A 21,964-nucleotide genomic window follows, 5' to 3' on the forward strand; every position below is an offset into this window, starting at 1 on the left:
TGGCGGCAGCCGCGTCGCACCCCCTCCACACCGCCGCGGGCCGAACTGTCAAGCGATAACCCAGAAAAGCTCGTTCTTCCCCTCAGTCTGTAAACATGGCGCCGTGAACCCGGGAGCCTCCGCCGACTCCGCTTCGCCGTTTTTTTGTCTTCCTCGAACAGTTAAAATTCGGAAGGAAACGGACTCTCTCGAGCAGAACAAAGTGAGTTGGACTTTTTGTCATTTATCAGGCTTACTTAAATATTTTTTTAACCAATTTATTTTCCTACACTCCGTACCAGCTAATACCTGGAGACAATCAATGTTCGTGGATGATATTTTTGTCGGTTTTCCTTTTTGTACGTCGTTTTTATATAACAAATATCTTTAATGATTACGCGGCGAAATGTAATTATGCATAGTTCGTCTGCTCTTCCGCGTTCTTTCTTTCCCTGAACCCTTTGTTCCTACCTTTAAAAAGAATATTTTCTCTCCTGTCTACCTGATTTCGACCTAATTTGTTGTTTTTAAACCTAAAATGCTGTTGTTGTTTTTCTTCGGGCGGCGGTAAATCTCGGGAATCAGTTAATGATATATTCCCCACAGGTTTCTTCCGTAAAAGTCATCGCCAAAAATAAACAACAGCTTTTGCATTTGTATTTCATTTAATTTTTTCAAGCAACGGAATTGGATTTGCATTATATATTACATAATTTAAATTATTGATTATGTACTGACAACTTTTGTTGGCCGTTTCCAGTCCAATAAAATAGTTTATAGTTTATACATAATCTATGTATGTATATCCGCCATATTGTTTTTTTTTTAGTTAATAGAGCCAATACATTTTGTCAAAATTAATTAGAAATGGTTTTATCGACGTGTAGAAAAAAAATCTTCCTTTATTACTTAAAAGGTTTACACAAAAAAAATTCACACCTTTTATGGCAAATATTATGTTTTTTTATATTTATAATAAATATTTATAAATATTTATTTATAGTTTGTAAACAAAAATTTTTAAAAAATTGCCTTAAAAATTACATGGAGGCCTGCCAATGTGTAAAAAAAGGCATGTGTTGGTTGTTTTCTTTTTTTTTATTGCCGCTATTACTATCAGGCTTACTGCTAGTTGAAAACTATAAACTATAACCAATACTATTATTCTTGGGCAGGAGGTACATTCTGCTTCCGCAAAAATTATTTTCATTTGACAAAGAAAGGCTGTGGGTGTTATGAAAAAATTAGATTTTAATACTGATTGTAAAAATGCCTTTGGTGAAATTAATTTCCAAGTCTCGGTATTCTTCAGTGCTTAAAGCTTTTATACAATAATACAAACAGCTCAATTAGAGTTAATAATTACCAGGAATGCCAGACAAAAAAGGTTACCACGCTAAAACTTTCTGTAGTAAGACTGCACTTCTTTAGTGGATAAAATTATTGGGCAATAAAGTTGTTTAACTCGTTAACATAGATAATAACTAAACTAGCACCAAAAGCATTTGTGAATAATGTAAGAAGGTTGTTTGTGAAAGGGCCCTTCTACTCGGTTATTTTTGACTGTACATATCTGATCATAAAAAGAATCTGAATAACTAAATGCAAAACATAATTTATTATTTATAATTGTACATAACGTAAAGTGTATGTTACTTGTACTTTATACTGAAGGTAGCCGAAGGAAAAGGTCCCGGGTTCGAATCCAGCGGCCCTGCATTCGAACATACCTTTTTTTTCACCCAAAAACACCAACACCCGGGGATTGATAGACCTCTCCTTTTGCGAACCCCCTTAAAAAACACACAGCTAGAACAAGCAATCAATAAACTAGAAAACAAAAGGCAATACAGAAACAGGATGACACTTCCAATATCTTGACATGTCTCCTTTTATGACACTATAATGCCTATCTTAGTCTCTACAATAAAATTTTGTTTTGATTTATCATGCAAAATAAATAAATTGTGCTTGTAATCTGGGAGTCATGAACGATGACGTCCATTAAGATTAATTTTTTTTTTACTTTCTCTATAGTTTTTATTTATTTTATACACCAAAAGTACTAATTAAAGTTTTTTTTTATTGCCAATTTTTATTTCCGCTACACACTCGGACTCAAATATCTTGACTCATCTTGATTGATTTTTATACATCTTTCAATCCACATTTGCTTAGTGGTCATAATTAACCATATTAATTATTCTTAATTAAAATTGTTTTTTAATTATTCTTTTTAACTAAGGGTTTTTTTTTTGGGGGGGGGGGGTGAGATGGAAAATTAGTCACGATCGGGACACTAATTTTTCATCTCAACCAAAAACCTTAGATAAAAATAATAATTGATTGGGACATCTTTTAATCTTTATAATTCTTTAAGGACAGTAAATACAATGCAAGCATAATTTATAATATTTTATTTTATTTTTATACCAGTTTTGACAAATATTAATTAATGATTTATTCTAATTGTAGGGTCGAATACAAGTATCAGACAATCATTTAAAGAATGAAGACGAATTTGTTATCTTTGTTACTTTTCTTTTAGCTTTGCATATATGATATTGAGAAGTCGAATCAAAATGCAGAACGTCTGTTTATTTTTTATTTTTTTACTACAATTACGAATTCAATGTGAATTAATATTTTTTCCTCATTACAATGTTGAAAACTTGCACTTCTGCGCACAAGCTGCTTTTATTTATTTACTTGCCGTCTAATGTCATGTTAATTTTTATATAACATCGTTTTATATTGCAGAATATGTTATATCCATTACCTAAATTGCCTTTATAGATCATCAAAACAAATATTTTTTCGGTCAAAAGAAATAAAAAACGTTCAAAGGTGGTATTACGTTTATGATAGTGTTAGATGCTCTTTTTTAGCCGCTTAAAGATTTTCGTATGTTCGAGACATCATTTTGGATTATGTGTGGTATCGAGTATCAACCACAAAAAAATTTCCCCCTCCAGAAATGATTAAAACTTACGTGCAATGGCGCAAGCAGTACGCGACAGTTGTTATGGTTTAAGACAGATCTTGTTTATGTTTGCCATTTTTGTTTTAGTTTTGCATATGGTTGATATTCAGGAATTAATTAAAATGTAGAAATACGAATTAATATGTTGTTTCTTTCTCACTACAATGTAGAAATCATGCAATCGTGGGCACAAGCTGCTGACAAATTTAATTGTTTGAGTTTATTGTCATTTTAATTTTTATAAGAGGCTCGTCTCATTTTATAGAATATGTATATATCTGTCTGTCATCTAAGGTTTTTTTTCAGCTTTGAACGAGATTTTTTTAGGTAAAAAGATGTACAAAACATTTTAAGAAGGAATGTATTTAAAATAATTTGTTGTTAGATGGTTAAAGGATTCTGTTCACGATGTTACCTTGGTAGTAACTGTAATCAGCCCCCAAAATTAACAATTTATTAAATGATTTTTTTTTATCTTGGCCAGTTTTGTTTTAGTTATTTATTATGTGATAGTAGCCATCAAAATTCAGAATTACGAATTGATATGTTTGTTTTTTCTCACTACAATGTTGAATTTGTTTTTTCTCACTTCAATGTTGATAACATACAATCTTACAAGCGCAATTATCTTACATTTTCGACATGACGTTAATTTTCACGTTATTATATAAGCCTTTTTCTTTTAATAGTTATTTTAGTGTAGAAATAAACATTTTTTTGGTAAAATTAAGTACAAAACGTTTTAAGAAGGGAGTATATAGAGAATCGTTGTTTTCATTTTTATGTTCTTTAAAAAAAAAAACATCATTTTTTGTTTATAAGTGCTATCAACAGCAAAAAATAATGTAAAGTTGTTTTATTTTCGACATGGAATTGTTAAGAGTAATTAGTCTTATTCAAATTTGTTGGCTAACTGCAGGCAAAATTACCATGTGGGTTTAAAAAAAAATAATAAAGTAGTATACTAAATTATTTGTCCAATACTATACAAGGTAAGCTTTTACTAAATTGATGTAAAATATGAATATTAATGTTAAGCTTATGCATTTTGTATAAATAATATAGATTGTTACTAATGCGTGTAAATTCCCGAACGTCCAAAGTTAATGTTAATAAGTAAAGGTTTTACTTTATTATTTAAAGAAAAGGAAATTTTGTGTTTCATGTTACTCATTATTTTGTATTATATGTGCCGTCAGCTACTAAAAATAACAATTTACATGCTTTATTTATTTTTTGCTTTCAAAAATGATGAAAACTTGCGTGACTTGGTGCAAGCACCCTACAGCTAGTTATGATTTAAAATTAGTTTAAGTTTATATTTAACATTTTTGTTTTAGAGTTGCCGATATTCAGAAGGCAAATCAAAATTTAGAAGTAGGAATTAATATGTTTTTTTCTCACTACAATGTTGAAAACTTGCAATTTTGGGTGCTGGTTGCTTGAATTATTGACTTTTTTCGTGTTAATTTTTATTATAGATTCGCTTAATATTATAGAATAGTTATATATCCATTACCTAAAAGATCTTTTTAGCTTGGAAATAGTTTTTTTTTTAATTTATAAAAAGCAAGACAAAACGTTCAAAGAAGGGCAGTTTACAATAGATTTTGGCTGCGTTTTTTGGTGCTTAATTGTCTTATCTTCAAGACATTATTTTGGTTTAAATGTAGTAACAAAACAAAATTAATGTGTTTTATTTATTTATTCTTTCGTCCAAAAATTGTGAAAATTTACGTGCCTTGGTGCAATCTCACCCCTACAGCTAATTTTGCTTTAAGACATATCTTGTTTTCACGTGTTCGTCATTTTTGTTTTAGTTTTTTATTACATTATAATTAGGCATGAATATTTAGAAGTTCTATTTAATGTCTTTTTTGTTACTGAAATTACGAAAACTATCAAGCTTATGCGTTTACTTTTTTTTTACTTTACATTTATTTATTGAATGTTTGTTTTTCTTAATTCGAATATAAAAAAAATATTTTTTTATGGCATATTTATGATTATTCACCACTTAAACAGGCTTATTTGCATGTAAATATTTTGACGGTAAAACTAAATATACAACGTTTTAAACGGGAACTAATGTAAATGGACTGTAGTTTTTGTTAGGGTTTAAAAATTTCGTGTAGACAAGTTGAATACTTATAATTTTAGTTAAATACATGTGTTATCAGGCGCTAAAATCTGCCATAATTATTTTTATTTTATTTTTAGAATAACGTGTTTTGTAAAGTTTCTCTCAAATAGACAGTTTTTTAAATCAGAATTTCCAACTTTGGCCGCAAGTGTATGTCTAATAGCTTCTTTTGGAACATATTCAATTTGGCGCGTGTGTATTTGGCATTTTTTTACTATAGAAATATAAAAATTCCGCTTACATCGGCGTCTATTAATCTTATCTATTGGCTGGCGAATCGAAGACCACCCATAGAAAACGCGTGTTTCTTAACTTGCAATTCCATAATTTAAGAAAGGAAAAAAATAAAGAATTGTTTCTTGTTCGTTGGACTGTCAAATGTCCAGCGGCCGTCGAAATGGTCTCGGTCGCACAATTGTTGAAAGCTTCATCGTGGTTTCGTGTAACTTGTTATATAACTAGTTCAGTCGGTTATTTATTTATATAGGTTGTGGGGCAGAAAATCACTCTGCATGCACATAAACCAAAATGACTTTTTAGTTGTCGCTTCATTAATTAATAATTTAAAAGTTTAAAAACTATGAACATCTATCCCAAATTTTGAAGCTTATTTACACAAATGGGAGGCTGGCATTATAGGATATAGACTTATTTTCATGCAAAATCAGAGTCAGTAACTAGATCGAGCAGATAGAGGGATGGACGCATCAAAGTATGAGGCCATGCTAAAATAAATCTCTTAAAACATAAGGCGAAGAAACTCCTCTCCCTCTCTCTCTCTCACACACCCTCTCTTTCACTATCTCACTCTCTCTCTCTCTCTCTCTCTCTCTCTCTCTCTCTCTCTCTCTCTTTCTCTCTCTCACACACACACACACCCCCTCTCTCTCACTCTCACTGTCTCCCTCTGACTCTCTCACTCAATCTCACTATTTCCCTCTGGCTCTCTCTCTCTCTCTCTCTCTCTCTCTCTCTCTCACACACACACACACACACACACACACGCACGCACGCACACACACACATACACGCACACGCTTCTATACCGGCCACTGCGCTCTTAACTATCATCTTAAGAAGATGGTCAAAGCAGACACAAAAACATACCGACTCTCAGGAGGAACCAGAAACAAAGGCACATTTTTTGTGAATGTGAAGCATTAGCACGGTTACGGTACAGCCACTTCAGTATCAACCCCCCCTTCAATCATCTTAAAAAAAAAAGATCGAGACGCTCAAATGGCTACAGTTTAAAACAAAATACGCAAGATAGACCAGAAAAAGAAGAAAAACACTCAAAGAGCCAGCGATGGATGACCTCAGCATTCTGTCGGCCCATAAACCTCCCACATTATGTATATATATATATTATTTTGAAAGCGGATGATTCATGTAAATTATATCTGATATTGTTACGTTCCGTACTTACACTACAGCTACATATAAGTATTTTTGTCAATAAAGATGAGAAAATAGAGCTAGTACATACCGGGCTATTTTAGTTATTGGGTTGTCCGGAAAATAATGCAGGATTTTGGTATTAAACAAAAAAAAAGAAACTAGTTACTTTAAAGCAATGTTCTTTAATCAAAATAATTTCCCATACNAAACAAACAATATCATTTGGAAGAGGATTAATAAGTGTTGACATTCATACAAATGAGTAATCCTGTAAACGTAAACAGAATATTTTATATAGATTTTTTTAAATGAAAACTTAAAATCCTGCATTATTTTCCGGACAACCCGATATTATCTGTATAAATTATTCATATATGAGTATTTTGGAAAACTTTCCTAACGACTTACGTAATATCATTTTTTATTGTTTTCACTACAATCTAAAATCATTAATTTGCTTTATTTGCAATTTGTTTGCTTTGACATTTGAACATTCTGAGGTTCAAAAGTTTAAACATTTTAGTAATTTTATCTTCGGTTTAAAAATGCCAATTCGCCCTTTAGAAACTTCTCGGCCTTGATTATAGGATGGATTAAGGATTAGTGTTTTAGTCGAAGGTTATGGATAACTCAGGAATCGGCGCTAGTTCTGCCATTAGGTAGAAGAACAATGAACATGGATCATTCATTTAAAAATATTCACGTCACATTATATATCTTAAAAGGTTACATTATACAGCCCTTAATCTTTATCAAATTATACCTTTTAAAAAGGCGGTAATTTGGTAAACTAAGAAAATCTAAATTTTTAAGTAGATACATGTAATTCTTTTAAGCATTTTATTAATTATGTTACATATTTAAGTATTGTATACATATTAAATATCGTAGTTTTGCGGTTTGTCATAATCGATTTAGGGAAAAACCTGTGAACACGTTTGATGTATGTTGCACATTGCGTGTGTGATTAAATCTATTGAGTCTAGCTCTCAATATATATTCAAACCAATGTCAGAAGTTCATGTTAAATCCGTTGAATCGTATAAAAGCCCTGCTTCATTTGTCCACTAAAAAATATAAACACTTATTTTTGGTCGAAACGTTACGATCATTAAATGGGTGGTGGAGTAGCGGCGTATCAAGCCGGAGGTCGTGGGTTCGAGTCCCGCTCGTGACACTGATTTTTTTTCATCTCAACTAAAAACCTTAATTGAATGAGTTATGATCATTGTTGTATTAGGCTTTCAGGCGCGTTCGGCTTCTAGCCTTCTTCAGTGGTTGGCGTACGTTTTATTTCATGATAGTGCCTTACTAAACAGGCACAGACTCACCACTGAAGATATTTACAGAGGAAATTAGCATGGATAGGCAAACCAAAGTAGAAATGATCAAACTACATGATGTTCCAGAGTTTAAAATAAGTGTTTCTTGTCCGTATCAAGTGTTGAGAATATTAATCTAATATCCCAGATTACATGATTTTTTTTTTATTTGGATGGAGATTTCAAGTCCTTGTAACAATTTCTATTTTGGGTTAAAACGTGCTGTATCGACTCCAGTTATCAAATCCCTTTGATATCTCATCCCTGATGGTATTCTTAACGGTTTCCTGGTTCGTTTTTGATTTTTTATCTGTACTCCGTGTTCGGTCAAATATCCATGTTTTCATTTTTGTAACGGCCTGAAGAAGGAAAACTATTATCTAATTTGCCTTGAATTAACTTTAACACCTCGAGAAAAGCAATTTCATTTACACTTTACGTGCCCTCGCGTTTGTTTTTTTGCTGATGCTCCCGTTCGTCGGCGGAAATCGATCGTTAGCATCAAAAATACTCAAACACATTAGAACAAATTATACTATGGGTTTATTTCCTGACCTCCACCCAAACGATTCAGAGACCCTTTCACAACCTCTGATCCAATCATTTCCACTCGTAGGCTTCAACAACACCTAACCCTCCTGAAGAGTTGACGTGAAAACAAGAGAATAAAATTCAACTCAGAAAAATTCACCCACATAATCTTCACTCACTCTCTCTCACAGAGCAAAACAAAAATCTCCAGTTTACATCCATAATATCCCTTTCCTTTGGTGCGATACCTCGGACAGTACACCGACAAACGCATAACATGGAATCCCCACACACGACTGAAAGGTCCAGTTATGACACCGTCCAGAGCACTTTCACGACTTATTGACAAAATTCTCTAACTTACGACTTACAAAGACTGCTTTCCAGTACCATAGTGAAGTCGGTATGGACTTATGGACTGTCAGTGTGAATTTCAGCTAAACGTTCCAATATCCGTCGCATCCAACCTGCCTAATCCATAATCCTCAGAAAAATCCTAGGTGCTTCATTTTTCTGTCTAACGACACATCCCACACATCTAAAAATTCCTTTCGTTTAATCCGCTCCCATTACCGCAAAATCCGTAAAACCCTCCCGACAACCAGAAATCCTCCAATTCAAAAACTCGCATCCCGATTAACCTCAAACCCCCCTCGCCGACTGAAGAGGCGATGGCCGCGAGATCTCCTTTCTAGTAACAGTGGCAGTGACATTTGTCTCATTGGAGTACTTTCAATGTGCAGTTTCTCCACTCTTGTGTTGATTGTGCATATATTACTATATCATTATTACTTAATTAAAAGTAGTTGTAAAGAACTGAAAATAAAATAACAAATTCATAAGAGATAATATGACAGCACCTTGATTGGGTCGAAAAACTATTATTCACTATTTATCTTTTATGCTTGCCTTTTGTTTTGTCATTTTAGTCACGAATTTCTGGTCTTCGATTGTTTTAAAGTCTTGCATTTTCTTATTGAGCACAATCTTGGAAAACCACTATTTCTTTTGTTCTCTTTCTTTTCAGTTTGATTGTTTTAGTTAAAGGAAAAGAACAAAATATCTTATGCAAAATAAACAGGAGCATTTTTACAGCTGAGGGTTTTATTTGTGGATGAGGCCAAATCCGTATGTCATGCCAAATAACGCCATCGTGTCTGCCAAGGTTAAAAATTCTTTCTCAACATCATAAAGAGACCCAGACTAAATTGAGCCAGTGTTTACTAAACAAGCACTACGGACTAGGTCGCCTGAGCCCTTTTTCTCCTTTTAAACACCGTGAGTTGACATATCCAATAATTTCGCAAATGTAGCCAACGTTTTATAGCAATGCGGAATTGAGTTTTCCATTATGGACCAATTTTACTTTTATTTATAGCCTGAAAAATTATCATTTAAAACCAGGTAGTAAAATGGATAATTTTTTTAACACAGAAAATAAAGATTTGGCCAGAAGTAACACAACTTATAAAATAGAGGATACTTTATTATGAATTTACAAAAATTTAGTTTACACCAGTGAATATTATTTATATGCAAAGTATATACGACCTAGTTTACAACCGTCGGTCATCAAACAAGGATTTCTTACATAGTTATAATTGCCTACACATACGTGACTCAAAAGAAACGTTTTGGTATATATGAATCGACCAGATATGCCTAAAAATCAGTTCATTTATGTAAATATCAATAAGAAGCGAAGCAAGAATAACAAACAGAACGCTTATTCTCATAAAATAAAGCAGTGTTCCAAGCAGCCTTGCCAAGAAATGTACGGACCTGACCGCGAATAGATTTGGACCCAGTTTCCAATTTTCGATCCGCTGGGCGAGAAACCCCGCCGGGGTGAAGGTCGGCTGAGGAATAGTACTTGTTTGTAATCGTATTACGAAACAGGTTGAAAAGTTGCCAGGCCCCTTGGCCAAAAGAGAATATTGCCCCGATTACGAACCCGGTTCCAAGATAATCTTTCCCTCCGCGGCCCTGTTTTTCAGCCTTCTCATACCCTTGCCCGATTATTCAGCAAACTCGATAAAATAGTCACGTTTTACGATTAAAGCATATTGGATTATGTTAGGATAAAAGGCTTCCTCGTTTCAGTGATGGCCTTATTCAAACTGAGTGTTCGGTTGTAAAAAAAACACTATTTTTACGTATAGATAGAAATACTGTCAACTGTTATCTTTGTTTCACTCTAAATTGTAACAGGTATTCTTTCAAATTTCAAATAACGACGATATATAATAATCTGTTGAATTTAACCCACCCCTGACAGATTGTTTATTTATTTATTTCTTTTTTAAATATATACATCCAAACTATAAACATTTTTTACGAGGTTATTTGAACCCTCGGTTGCCGGTGTTTTTTAAAAAAATAGCCTATTTGTGTATGTCGGGTTCGAATGCAGGGCCGCTGGATTCGAACTCAGGGCCTTTACCTTACAGTGATGAACGCCGTTGCGGCCACCGACGCCCCTTATACAATTCTTTATACGTTTACATAATCTTAGTATCCAGTAATATTCTATCATCTATTATTTACAAATTTCAATTTTAATTTTCGCTTTTAACATAAATTTATAAATTTTGACATAATTTTCTCTTTTGCCTGTGGCAAGAGTGGACTTGTAATCCTGATCGGCCAAGATCTGTCAGATTTGTATACAACTGTACTATTTGTTCAATGTATATTTTGTACGGATAGCAATAAAAGAAATAAATTACGCTTAAAAAAATTATTTTAACAAATTCTATTTTATGAAGTTAAAATTATCGATCAATTAGCTTAATTGCTAAAAATAATCAGCTGATCTTACAAAGATCATCTATTTATACATGGGCTGGAGGCTTATCTACTTCATGTTCAATTGAACTTGGTTTTCCTCTTATTTTTTACGACTAAAACCAATCGTCTGGTATTATAGGAGATTAATTTTAATACCGGTACAAAGTATTTTATTCGGTGTCTAACCCGTTAAATTAAGTAAAAAACTTAAATTCAGTTTATAATATTATTTTTTTCATCTGTATGTTGTTTGTTATAAATCATGAACATGAAGGCATTTTTTCAAAGACAATAAAATCAATATCTAATTCAAGTTCAGTGCTAACATAAAAACCTAGAAACTTACGATAACCATTACTCTTTAATAGATTAATAGGTGATCCAAAATTTTAAATATCAATGTAATACCACCTATTTACTTTAACGGGATTTCACTACCCCCTGTAAAACACGTACGTTACAGGGGACTTCGTCTGGACAACGACTTATTTATTATCCGCTCACTAGACTAATACTAAACGAACTAAAAGTCGATACAAGCTGCTATCACCTCTACTCGACAGACGATCATAACTTCCACTCAATTACAAAATATTAATATACACCTTGGTTCTCAAACCTATGTGGACTTTTGGTGTCGAACTCGGGGGTCAACCAAGAATTGCAACGCATCCAAAAATTTCAATCAAAAGTCCTAACAAGAATCTGTAACCCTCCTTATTTTGTATCAAACCTCAACCTCACCATACACCGAGACCTTAACATTCCCTTTGTTCAGAAGTAGAGGAAAGCTATTAAAAAAAATCCACCCCATCCCACTGGGTGATTTCTCCTCACATGTTTGTCATGTCAGTTTTGTTCCAGCATTTTTCTGTTGTAATTGTTTTATAGATATAAAAATCAATAAAAAGAAAAATATCAATGTTTGATTGTCAACAGTGGATTTTTTCTTTTCCTTGGCTTTTTCCTTTGGAAATATTGCCATATGATTTTTTTAAAGTATTGTCTTCATTATTTTAGCAGGTTTTTTCCTTCTCCCGGACCTTAAAATGAAATGTTAAATGATTTAAGAAATTTGCAAATTAAATCCAAAACCGTCGAGTTGTTACTTGCCAACAGCATTTCGAGAGTTATTGGGCCAAATATACTATACAAATCATCCAATAATTGTTTCCTCTGGTTATCATACTCTGGGCATTCTAGTATTATATGACTGGGATTTGATGGACTGTCGCATGTTTGGCAGTTAGGGGAAGTGCTTATTCCAATTCTATGCATATAATCCCCCACAGGCCATGGTTAGTTTTCATTCTGAAGATAATAGAATCCTTTTGTCTGCCTCCTTCCGAAAACCACGGTTTTGCTTTAAGCTTTGGAAATACAACTCGATGGTACTCCCCAGCTATTCTCCTCCTGGTACTCCCCAGAGCTGCATTCTTTATCCCATATATTGGAACACATTTAGTTGAAAAAAACATTTTACCGTCTTTTTTTCAACTGAAGGGATGCACCAGATACAGTGGTACCTCCTTCGCCAATGCACCCACTGTTTCTTTATGATGAATACCTTTAACCCAGCATATTATCACAGTTTTTCCAGCTTTTTTTGTCAATATGTTATAGTCCTTGGCAATGTTGGACTGAGTTGGTTTTCAAAAAAATTTTAAACGATATATTAAAATTTTGATTATGTAAATTTGTAGACATCTTGAAGATTGTTTTGCCCTGATGAACAAATGGTATTAAAACAGGTCAAAAACTTGGTATATAACAATTTAATTTGTTTCTTCATCCAGGCCATAGATTATTCTTGAAAATTTAAATGACGACGAAAGACAAAAATCAAAGTCAAATAATGTAATTGATGTGTTATTCCGAAAATCCATTCCATCCGAAAATAAGTCGTACCAGACAAGATGAATCAGAGATCTGAATTTATAATTACTTAAAATGCTCTGGTGAACATTTCAAGATCATTTATACAAAATCCCTAAGAAAAATGTCATCATAAAAGAATTTTATTTGTACAATAACCTCAGAATTCATTCACTGTTGTTTGATGGATATTTATGTAGTCAAAATACGGGTGCCAAAAATTAAAATAATTACACGAAGAGTCTTTAGAACATTTATTAGATCTTAGTCAAAGAAAGATGTATCGCTCATCCTGGTCTTCCTTACTGGTGGGCGTGGGCGCGCGCGCGCGCGTGTGTGTGTGTGTGTGTGTGTGTGTGTGTGAACGTTTCGGCACTTCACCATCTTCAGTGGTTAGTGTATGTACCATTTTTCCAGCCTTATCCTCTACATATAAAAGTTTATAATAAAAAATGAACAATTTGGAAATTGTATACAATTGACAAAATTCGACTCACAAGAGGACTACCAGGTTGGTGGGTCACGGATTTGGACCAAACTTGTTTTTGGTGAATCTACACTGTAAAATATCGGACACTTACCTGCCACTACTGTGAATAAGCCCTGGTTTTGCAAAAAAAAATTGAAAGTTGAATTTTTCTGTTTTTTAATATTTTTATTTCGCTGTTCTACCTGCTCAAAACAACTATATAAATATATTATTTTACAGCAATTTTTATGAAGACTGCAATAAAATATAGTAAAAGCTATTAAAGTTTATTAATAGCCAAAAATGTCTAAAAATAAGTATTTTTCCAGTAAACTAGGTCGTAAAAAATTTTGTTTCAATTTAAATTAATCGTTTTTTGACCAATAAAAATTTTTCGTTTTTTGAGAAGTCGTTATCGGAATATCTGGTTGAAACAGCTGAAAGGATTTTAACGTCAGACCATTTGAAAGAAGAGGAACATAGCTTTTGAACGTCATATGTACCATAAAAATATATATAAGATTTCTATAAGAAAATACACAAAATAGCAAAATTAGTTGTCGGAAATTAACTTCCTTTTTATAATGGAAATAATATTCCGATTTTAATTTTTATAGTTATAAAATGCACTTGACAATCTGGTTAAAATGATTAAAGTGATTATGTACCATGAAAATCGGTCTACTAGGTTTTAAGAAAAATGATATTGAGCTTGCACTAGGAATGTCAGTCAAGTAGGGGCAAAAGATCGTCGAAATGATCTGTCACAAAATTAATTTACTTCGATTTCCTGGAAAGTCGATATCTTAGGTTTTTGTAACGATAGACTCACGACAATTAGGTCAAATGGTTTTGACCATTTTCTGACCTTCTTTTCATACAGAATGTTTGTTAAAATATGCACACAAAAAACAGTATTTTGTTGATTTTTCAAAGTTAGAATATTCTGCGTTGTAGAATATTTTTGTTTTTAAAGGTGAGATGATGTATCGACCTGCATGTTGAACAACTTAAACAAAAGGATCTTCAGTGATGTCACAACAGAAACGACAACTCTGTCTTTGTCGAGCTTTCGACTTATATCGTCATCATCAGGGCCTATTTATTTTAGCAAATTATCGCAGTTAGAAACATGTTATATCGTTTAAAAAAATTACAAAAAGATAAATACAAGATAAATAACTGTTTTTTGTAATTTTTTTAAAATGATATAACATGTTTCAATTTGCGATAATTTGTTAAAATAAATAGGCCCTGATGATGACGATATAATCGTCGAAAGCTCGGCAAAGACTTAAAGAGTTATCGTTTCTCTTGTGACCTCACTGAAGATCCTTTTGTTCAAGTTATTTTTGTTTTTATGTTAACCAACCATGAAATTACCAAAATTATTTTTTTTAATCTCTAAATTACGATTTATGCTCAAAACGATATCCACTACTTTAGTAAGTAAATCGAACGTATTTTTACTTTTATTGTTATTTGTAATTAAGATTAAAACAAAACAAAATTATACAAACATAAAAAAGGGACATGAAGACTTATTTAGCATATCTACTTACTACACGATGATCTAAGCCCCCCCCCCAAAAAAAAGTAATGTCAGAAGAGTATTTTCACATATGAAAACATATAAAAAGGCGGACTGTGTTCATTAGAATATTTTACTACATTGTTCCATTGAAAGATATAATTAGATGCAATCGGTTCAGTTCGTTTTGTTCTTGAATATCTCTTAACTGTTCCGTTTACATTTTTTTGTAAGGATGCAGTTATCGACGAGCAGTTGTTATTTTTAAATATGGTCCAATGAGCGTTGCGGATAGAATTAACATTTCTGTGTGTTCTCTCTCATCTCGAAGTGATTGGTATGATATAAAATAAATATCCTTCTTTTTTAATATATTTCTACATGATTTGTGTTTTAAATAAATAAACCGGAGTTGATTGGTGGTTTACAACAATGCAAACTATATTTACTCTATCTATTATTACTTACTAAATTTTAAATTTTGGCTGTTACCAGACTAAGCAGTGAAGATTGCGAAATGCTGCAAGGAGTCTGACAGATCAAAACAGTAAGGATAGGCGTTGGGATTCCACTTTTATCAAGTGCGATGTTTTCACTTTCCATTTTAATCTTTCACACTGTGCACTCTCATTTTCACAATTAAACCGGTGGAAGTTTCAGAATTTCATATCCCTACATCATTTCAGCTCTGCTTCAACCGAAACGTAAAATGTAAAACAAAAACATTTTTACGTTCAAAGTGTATACGAAACGTGAGATGCAATATAAGTTAAGAGACACTCATATTTACATCTTACAACATTCATTTTTTTCCCAACTGGATCTCGTACTTTGCTACAGCCATATCGTGATTTAAAACAAACTCAATGCGTGAAGTGAAAGCCCCCTTGCTTAACTGCCCGTCGTGGCCCCAATCCTTGCAACACGGACGTTAAACCGCGGCCTATCTCGGTTGATTTCCACCGACGAGAAAATTGGCGTTTTCCTCCGAAATATGGTAAACAGCTTCGATCATTAAGAAAATGAAGGTGATAACGAGCTCGGTTGAATTTTTCTGGAATACGATAGACTAATGACATATATTTTGTTCCGCCATTCCAAGAGTACTAAACTATTTTCATCAACCTTTGAAAACCTACTTCATGAAAATGACAAGTTTGTATTTACTTTTCCTTTTATTTTTATCATTAAAATAAATCGTTCTGGTGGCATTCGGGATTAATTTTGATACTGGTATGGCGTATTTTGTTCCATATCCCTTGGTTTGTTTAATTAATTTTTAACAGTTAAAATCAGTCCTTATTTGGATAGAAGACGAGAGCAGTAGAGGAATATAACAAGAAGAACCAGAAATGTATGATATATTTTAATCATTTAATTATCCTTTAACAATCTGGTTTGTACAATCCTTTCTGAAAATTTTCCTTTATCTCCAACTGTTCCATTTGTTTCACTCAACTCTACTAAAAGTATGCAACCAAAGTTCATATAAAGAGAAAATTAGGACAAAAATAAAAGCCAAACAACGTAAATCATGTATGATTGCGAAACCATTCCTGAAATAAGCGTGCCAGGCCTGCCTTTTTTCATAATCCTGATAAATCAGACTGATTTGATTTTCTTAATTGATAATTCCAAAATCATCCATACGCAAAAAGTCAAAATCATGAAAGAATAGTAAAATAATTTTAAAGAGGATGGATACTCTTAAAATAACGTTTTTTTTTTTTTTAATTTTATTTTTAAATACACTTGTCATTTTGTCTGCAGAGCTACCATGGATTCATTTCTTGGACTCTTTGATCCCAACGACAACTGCCTGGAGGGGCAACTGCCTCCAGAGCCACAGCTGGGAAATATAGAATACAAACTCAAGCTGTTGAACCCTTCTAGGGTCAGATTTCAGCATCTAGTCACCCAGGTGGGCCAAAATTTATCTTTAAAAAATGAAAATAAAGTATCATTAATTAAAATACCTAATAATAAATACAATACTAAATTTTTATATTTTACCATACTGATATGTACTTATTAAAAAAAATTTTTTTTACATAATTGTGTCAATTTCTCTTACAATTGATTTATCATCTAATCCAAATCCATTTTTGTCAAAAGATTAATGAAAATACCCAACCACAAATAAAGTTCTGTTCATTTTTAAGACTAAAATATGAATATAATATTAGTTTAGAGTTTTAGAGGAATAAATCTTTAATGGACAACCATCAGCAATAATCCAGTGGTTTTCATATTTCTGTACAGTGCCTCAGCAAATGTCATCATGTCAGTTCACTTTCCCTTTCATGTCTGTCCAAGGTTAATAAACCAGTTTTAAAGTCTGAATAATTAAAATTCTTTCCTAGTTATAGTAAATGATACTACATCACAAATTTATTTATGTATTTTTTTAATTTATTTATTTTATTTATTTTTACAACAGCTGAAATGGAGATTGCGCGAAGGTGGAGGTGAAGCTATCTATGAAATCGGTGTCGAGGATTCTGGCCTCTTGGCAGGTAGGTACACTTAATTCTTTGTTCTCCGCTTATATTCTAAGTTCGCGAAATTTTCTTTTAGGCCTCCCCTCATACGAAATGGATACAAGCCTTAAAACTTTATCCCTCATGGCAGCTGAACTTGGTGCGACGACTACAATCTTGAGAGAGAGGGAAGTGGCCTGCGGAAGAAAAGTGACAGAAGTATTAGTCCGAAAGGTGACTAATTTTTACTTGTTGGTTATTTTTATTTTTTTCCATGCTGTATCATGCAATCACAGTTCTTACAGTTGAATTGTTTTTATACGCCCTTTTTTGTTTAAAATAATAAATGTATTAATATTTAATTAAATTTTACAACTAAATTGAAAACATGTTTGTTATTATGAATATTCATTATCATTATTAATTCACCCTCTCTAAGGTGCCAGCTGACCAGCATACAATAGAGGTCAGAGTTGCAGTTATGGGTAGTGCTGATGCTGGTAAGTCGACACTTGTAGGCGTTCTGACTCAGGGAGAACTTGACAACGGACGGGGTCGAGCTAGGCTTAATACATTCCGCCACCTACACGAGGTTCAGTCGGGTCGGACGAGTTCCATCAGTCATGCCACCCTTGGCTTCGACTCTCAGGGCAAGCTGCTAAACTGCTTCGATCTCGAGTGTGGAGAAGATAACCATTGCACAAAACTCATTTCTCTATTAGATTTAGCTGGACACAGAAAGTACCTGAGGACTACTGGTATATACACTGGTTGATACCTCTCCAGCATCCAAGTTGGTAATAAAGGATAATTGGTTGTAGTTCAAGCCGTAAGTGGATATTGTCCGCACCATGCCATGTTGGTAGTCAGCAGCCAGGCGGGGGTTGTCGGGATGACAAGGGAACATGTAGCAATTGCAGCTGCATTGGAAGTACCTATGTTTATAGTTGTGACTAAAACGGATCTTGGACACAGCAGAGACACAATCGTCAATGTCAAACAGATGTTGACGAGTCCTGGCATTAGAAAGGTAACAACTAAGTTAATTTGTCACATTTTTAATTATTTTTATTATAGTCAGTTTTGTTAGAGAGAAAATACCAAGAATAAATTATTATTAATGCTAGTGCTAAAAAAAAAAAAAAATAGAAGTTTGCCTTTTTCAAACTTCTAAATGTTGTTTCAAAATTGCTGCAAAAGCTAATTTTGTCCAGAATTCCATAACCTGAAATGAACATTTCAACATCTTTCCATATCCAAAATTGTTCAAATATTTAAAAATGTTCTCTGCAGGTAAAACATATTAAAATCATAAATTTTAGGTTCCAATCGTAATAAAGACAGTCGATGATGTGATCACAGCGAGTGCAAACCAACAACGTGAGAACGTTGTGCCAATCTTCAGTGTTTCAAGTGTGACTGGCGAAGGCTTAGACCTGCTTCACAAGTTTCTGCACGTCCTGCCTCCAGGAATCAGTACAAAAGAAAAAGAACGCCTTGACCAGGCAGGCCCCATTTCGTTAACATTTTTTATAACAATTTTCTAATTGTGAAGCTTTTCAGGAGCTGCCAGAATTTCAGATTGATGAGATATTCAGGGTAGCAGATGTAGGCACTGTCGTTGGAGGCTTACTTACCAAGGGGATCCTAATGGAAGGCACTGAACTACTTGTTGGTATGTTAATTTAAAAAATGTTAATGATTTTTATATTGTAAATGTTTGATTTTAAAAAATTAATAATAAAGGACCTCTGGACGATGGAACATTTTCACCGGTGAAGATTCAGTCACTTCACAGAAATAAGGCCCCATGCCGGGCAGTTCATTCGACTCAGAGCGCATCTCTCGCACTTGAGCCACCTCCAAAAGCTTTAAGGAGTGGAATGGTCCTGGTAAAGCCTGAAGAGGACCCAACCTCATGTATATTCTTCCAGGTTAGATATTTTTTAATTTATCAGTAAAGCAGGTGCATAATTGTTACTAACAGGACTTTAATTTTATAGGCAACCGTATGCCTGCTTTATCACTCTACGAGCATACACCCAGGGTTCCAGACGACGGTGCACATTGGAAATATAAGGCAGACAGCCGTAATTGAGGGGATCATGTCCCAGGCAAGCCTGCACACCAATGACAAGGCTTCGATTCTGTTCAGATTCGTACGCCACCCTGAATTTATTCGGGTCGGCGCACGACTCCTCTTCAGAGAGGGGTTCACAAAGGGAATCGGCCACGTCACGCAGGTCTTTCCTTATAGCTCCAAACACAACACGGGCACAGGCTAAAACAATCTCACAACACCCATAAAAACAATTGCATACTACTATTTTCAACTTTTATCAAGTGTTTTTATCTTGTAACTTTTTTATGTATATGTTTGACTTTTTTTCTAAGATTGTAAATCGTAATTCTTTTGTTCTTGTGATATATATTTTTTTATCTTTCTTGATTTTTGAGCAAGGAAAAAATAGTCTAATCCATCTGCTTATTTTTATTTTATTACTTGATCTAAGAGAAATTTAGATAAATAATAGCTTTATGATAAACCATGTCTTTCCTAAATATAAATATTAAGAATATTTTTTTGCAATTAAACTGTAAGTTAGCCCATTTATTTTAACCTTATTTATAAAAAGAGAAAATCTTTTTAATGTGAATTATGTACTTAAACTATAGTTACCAATGAAGTTATTATTTTTTTCTTCAATATTTCTAATATTCTATTTTTTACTAAGAAGAAAGACTTTTGTAAATATGTAAACTCTCAAAAAGGAGCAAATTTACTGTCAAATTAAGCACAGTAGTTCAAAAAAATGAAAGTATTAAATGTTTTACATTTATGTATTTTAGACATTAACATTTAAATGCACAGCATAGATTTCATTATGTATGAACGTTATAGGATTAATTGTGAATTAAAACAAATTATTTATTATATTACTAATAATAAGCTCGAAAATCATTTCCCTTCCTTTTTAATCTGAACTGAAACGTATGTTCGATCATTACATTTATTTATTCCTGCAGTAAAATTATTGCAAGGATGGAATAAAAAGGTAATTTTAATACATATTATTTTTTATGTAATAGCTGTTTTGAATGTTATTTTAACCTTAATTGGATGATAAGAGTGAGTAAAAACAGCAGTTTTGCATTTTATTTCCTTTTAATTGGAAAAGCGATTTATTCTGCATGACGATTTATGCATGTATCACTTGATAAAATATTAATTTAATATTTTACAAAGTTTTTCCAATAACAATAAACTTTATTTATCCTGAATAGGTTTTAAAAAAATTTTTTTTTGGTAGATGTTCCGTTACATATGCTGAGTCTGCGTTAACATCAGTCTAGGTGAAATCAAGGTAACAAACACTTGTGCAGTATTTAGTGACCATTAATTAATGAGATGTGGTCTGGTGTGATTTAGGTTTAGAAAAATATTTTATTTACAGTGCCAACGTTTCGGTCTTTATTGAGCTCATCTTCAGGGCCTGAGATTTACAAACATTGTTTAAATTATACAAATACATGTAGGATGTGAAAATGAATTTGTACAATGATGTACAAACATTGAACTTTTAGGTCAATCAAAGTATTTGTATTCACACAAAGTGTGTGTTTTCTGTGTAGATGTGTCACGGTTGTGTCTTGTTGAGAGTGTTAGTGAGATATTAATTTTTTTTATATATATGTTTGATTTTGAAGGAATGGGGAAGAAAGTAGGCATAGAAGTTCATTTTTCTATGAGGAGTCAGCAAGAGGTGAAAGTGACCAACAATGGAAAAAAGGGTAATGGTTAACCAAATGGACTTAGCCTTTCAGGATTATTGGGGAAAGGATGGATAAATTGTTGAAGAATTAGACTATGCAGAATTGTTTGATGTGTGGAGTGTAATGATTGTTTTGTATGTTGTATTATATGTTTTGTGTGTTATTGATATCGAATTTGATTTATGAATTAGCGTAGCTGCGCCTGAGTTTACATATGTCTCTTCTGTAATTGATGCTGTGTTTATCTCTGTCGATGTAAACCATTTTTAAAAAGTAACGTTATGTTTGTTTTGTTCTGTGTCTAATATTTTTGGATTGTTGAAGTCGAAATTGTGTTGGTGTTCAAAATGGTGGGTAGACAAGGGTGCTGTAGAATTTTGTTTGGGTTTTTTTTCAATCATAGATAGGTTGTTTTACTCTCTTATCCACATATGGGGATGTAATTCCTTCCCCACTCCTTCTACATCAAACATATAAACAAAAAAACATTAATATCTCACTAACACGACACAACAATGACACATCTACACAGAAAACACACTTTGATTGAATAGATTCGACTAACTTTTCCACCCTTTTTTTCTCTTATTCTATTATCTTATTTTTTAACAAGTGGTAAGTAAACCAAAACTTTATCTTAACAAAGTTTACTAATTAGCACACTAATTGACATAGCTTAGACCGTG

At 33.0% G+C, this 21,964-nt stretch overlaps 1 protein-coding gene across 3 annotated transcripts; it reads left to right on the forward strand.

The window, feature by feature from the left end:
• Window positions 1-22: 22 nt before the first annotated feature.
• LOC106661919 (GTP-binding protein 2) lies at window positions 23-19,984 on the forward strand. Of its 3 annotated transcripts, none has more exons than XM_014385673.2 (10): window positions 23-202; window positions 16,795-16,945; window positions 17,465-17,540; window positions 17,602-17,738; window positions 17,944-18,262; window positions 18,326-18,534; window positions 18,827-19,009; window positions 19,068-19,179; window positions 19,251-19,438; window positions 19,508-19,984. In XM_014385673.2, the coding sequence occupies exons 2-10, from the start codon at window positions 16,802-16,804 to the stop codon at window positions 19,787-19,789; spliced, it is 1,650 nt and encodes a 549-aa protein (XP_014241159.1). In that variant the 5' UTR covers window positions 23-202; window positions 16,795-16,801; the 3' UTR covers window positions 19,790-19,984. The 3 variants fall into 3 exon arrangements, with proteins under 3 accessions (XP_014241159.1, XP_014241160.1, XP_014241161.1); XM_014385674.1 differs by lacking the exon at window positions 23-202 and adding an exon at window positions 9,621-9,637; XM_014385675.2 differs by lacking the exon at window positions 23-202 and adding an exon at window positions 10,440-10,570.
• The last annotated feature ends 1,980 nt before the right edge of the window (window positions 19,985-21,964 follow it).

Source organism: Cimex lectularius, unplaced genomic scaffold (genome assembly GCF_000648675.2).
Source record: "Cimex lectularius strain Harlan isolate CLEC.00 unplaced genomic scaffold, Clec_2.1 scaffold314, whole genome shotgun sequence".
NCBI lineage: Eukaryota > Metazoa > Arthropoda > Insecta > Hemiptera > Cimicidae > Cimex > Cimex lectularius.

Excerpts from the sequence above, each read along its gene's own strand:
- LOC106661919 (XM_014385673.2), top strand. The coding sequence starts at position 16,802 with ATGGATTCATTTCTTGGACTCTTTGATCCCAACGACAACTGCCTGGAG. Across the intron at positions 18,263-18,325 it reads AAAGTACCTGAGGACTACTG|TTCAAGCCGTAAGTGGATAT; the intron begins GTATATACACTG and ends AATTGGTTGTAG. Across the intron at positions 19,439-19,507 it reads CCTCATGTATATTCTTCCAG|GCAACCGTATGCCTGCTTTA; the intron begins GTTAGATATTTT and ends TTAATTTTATAG.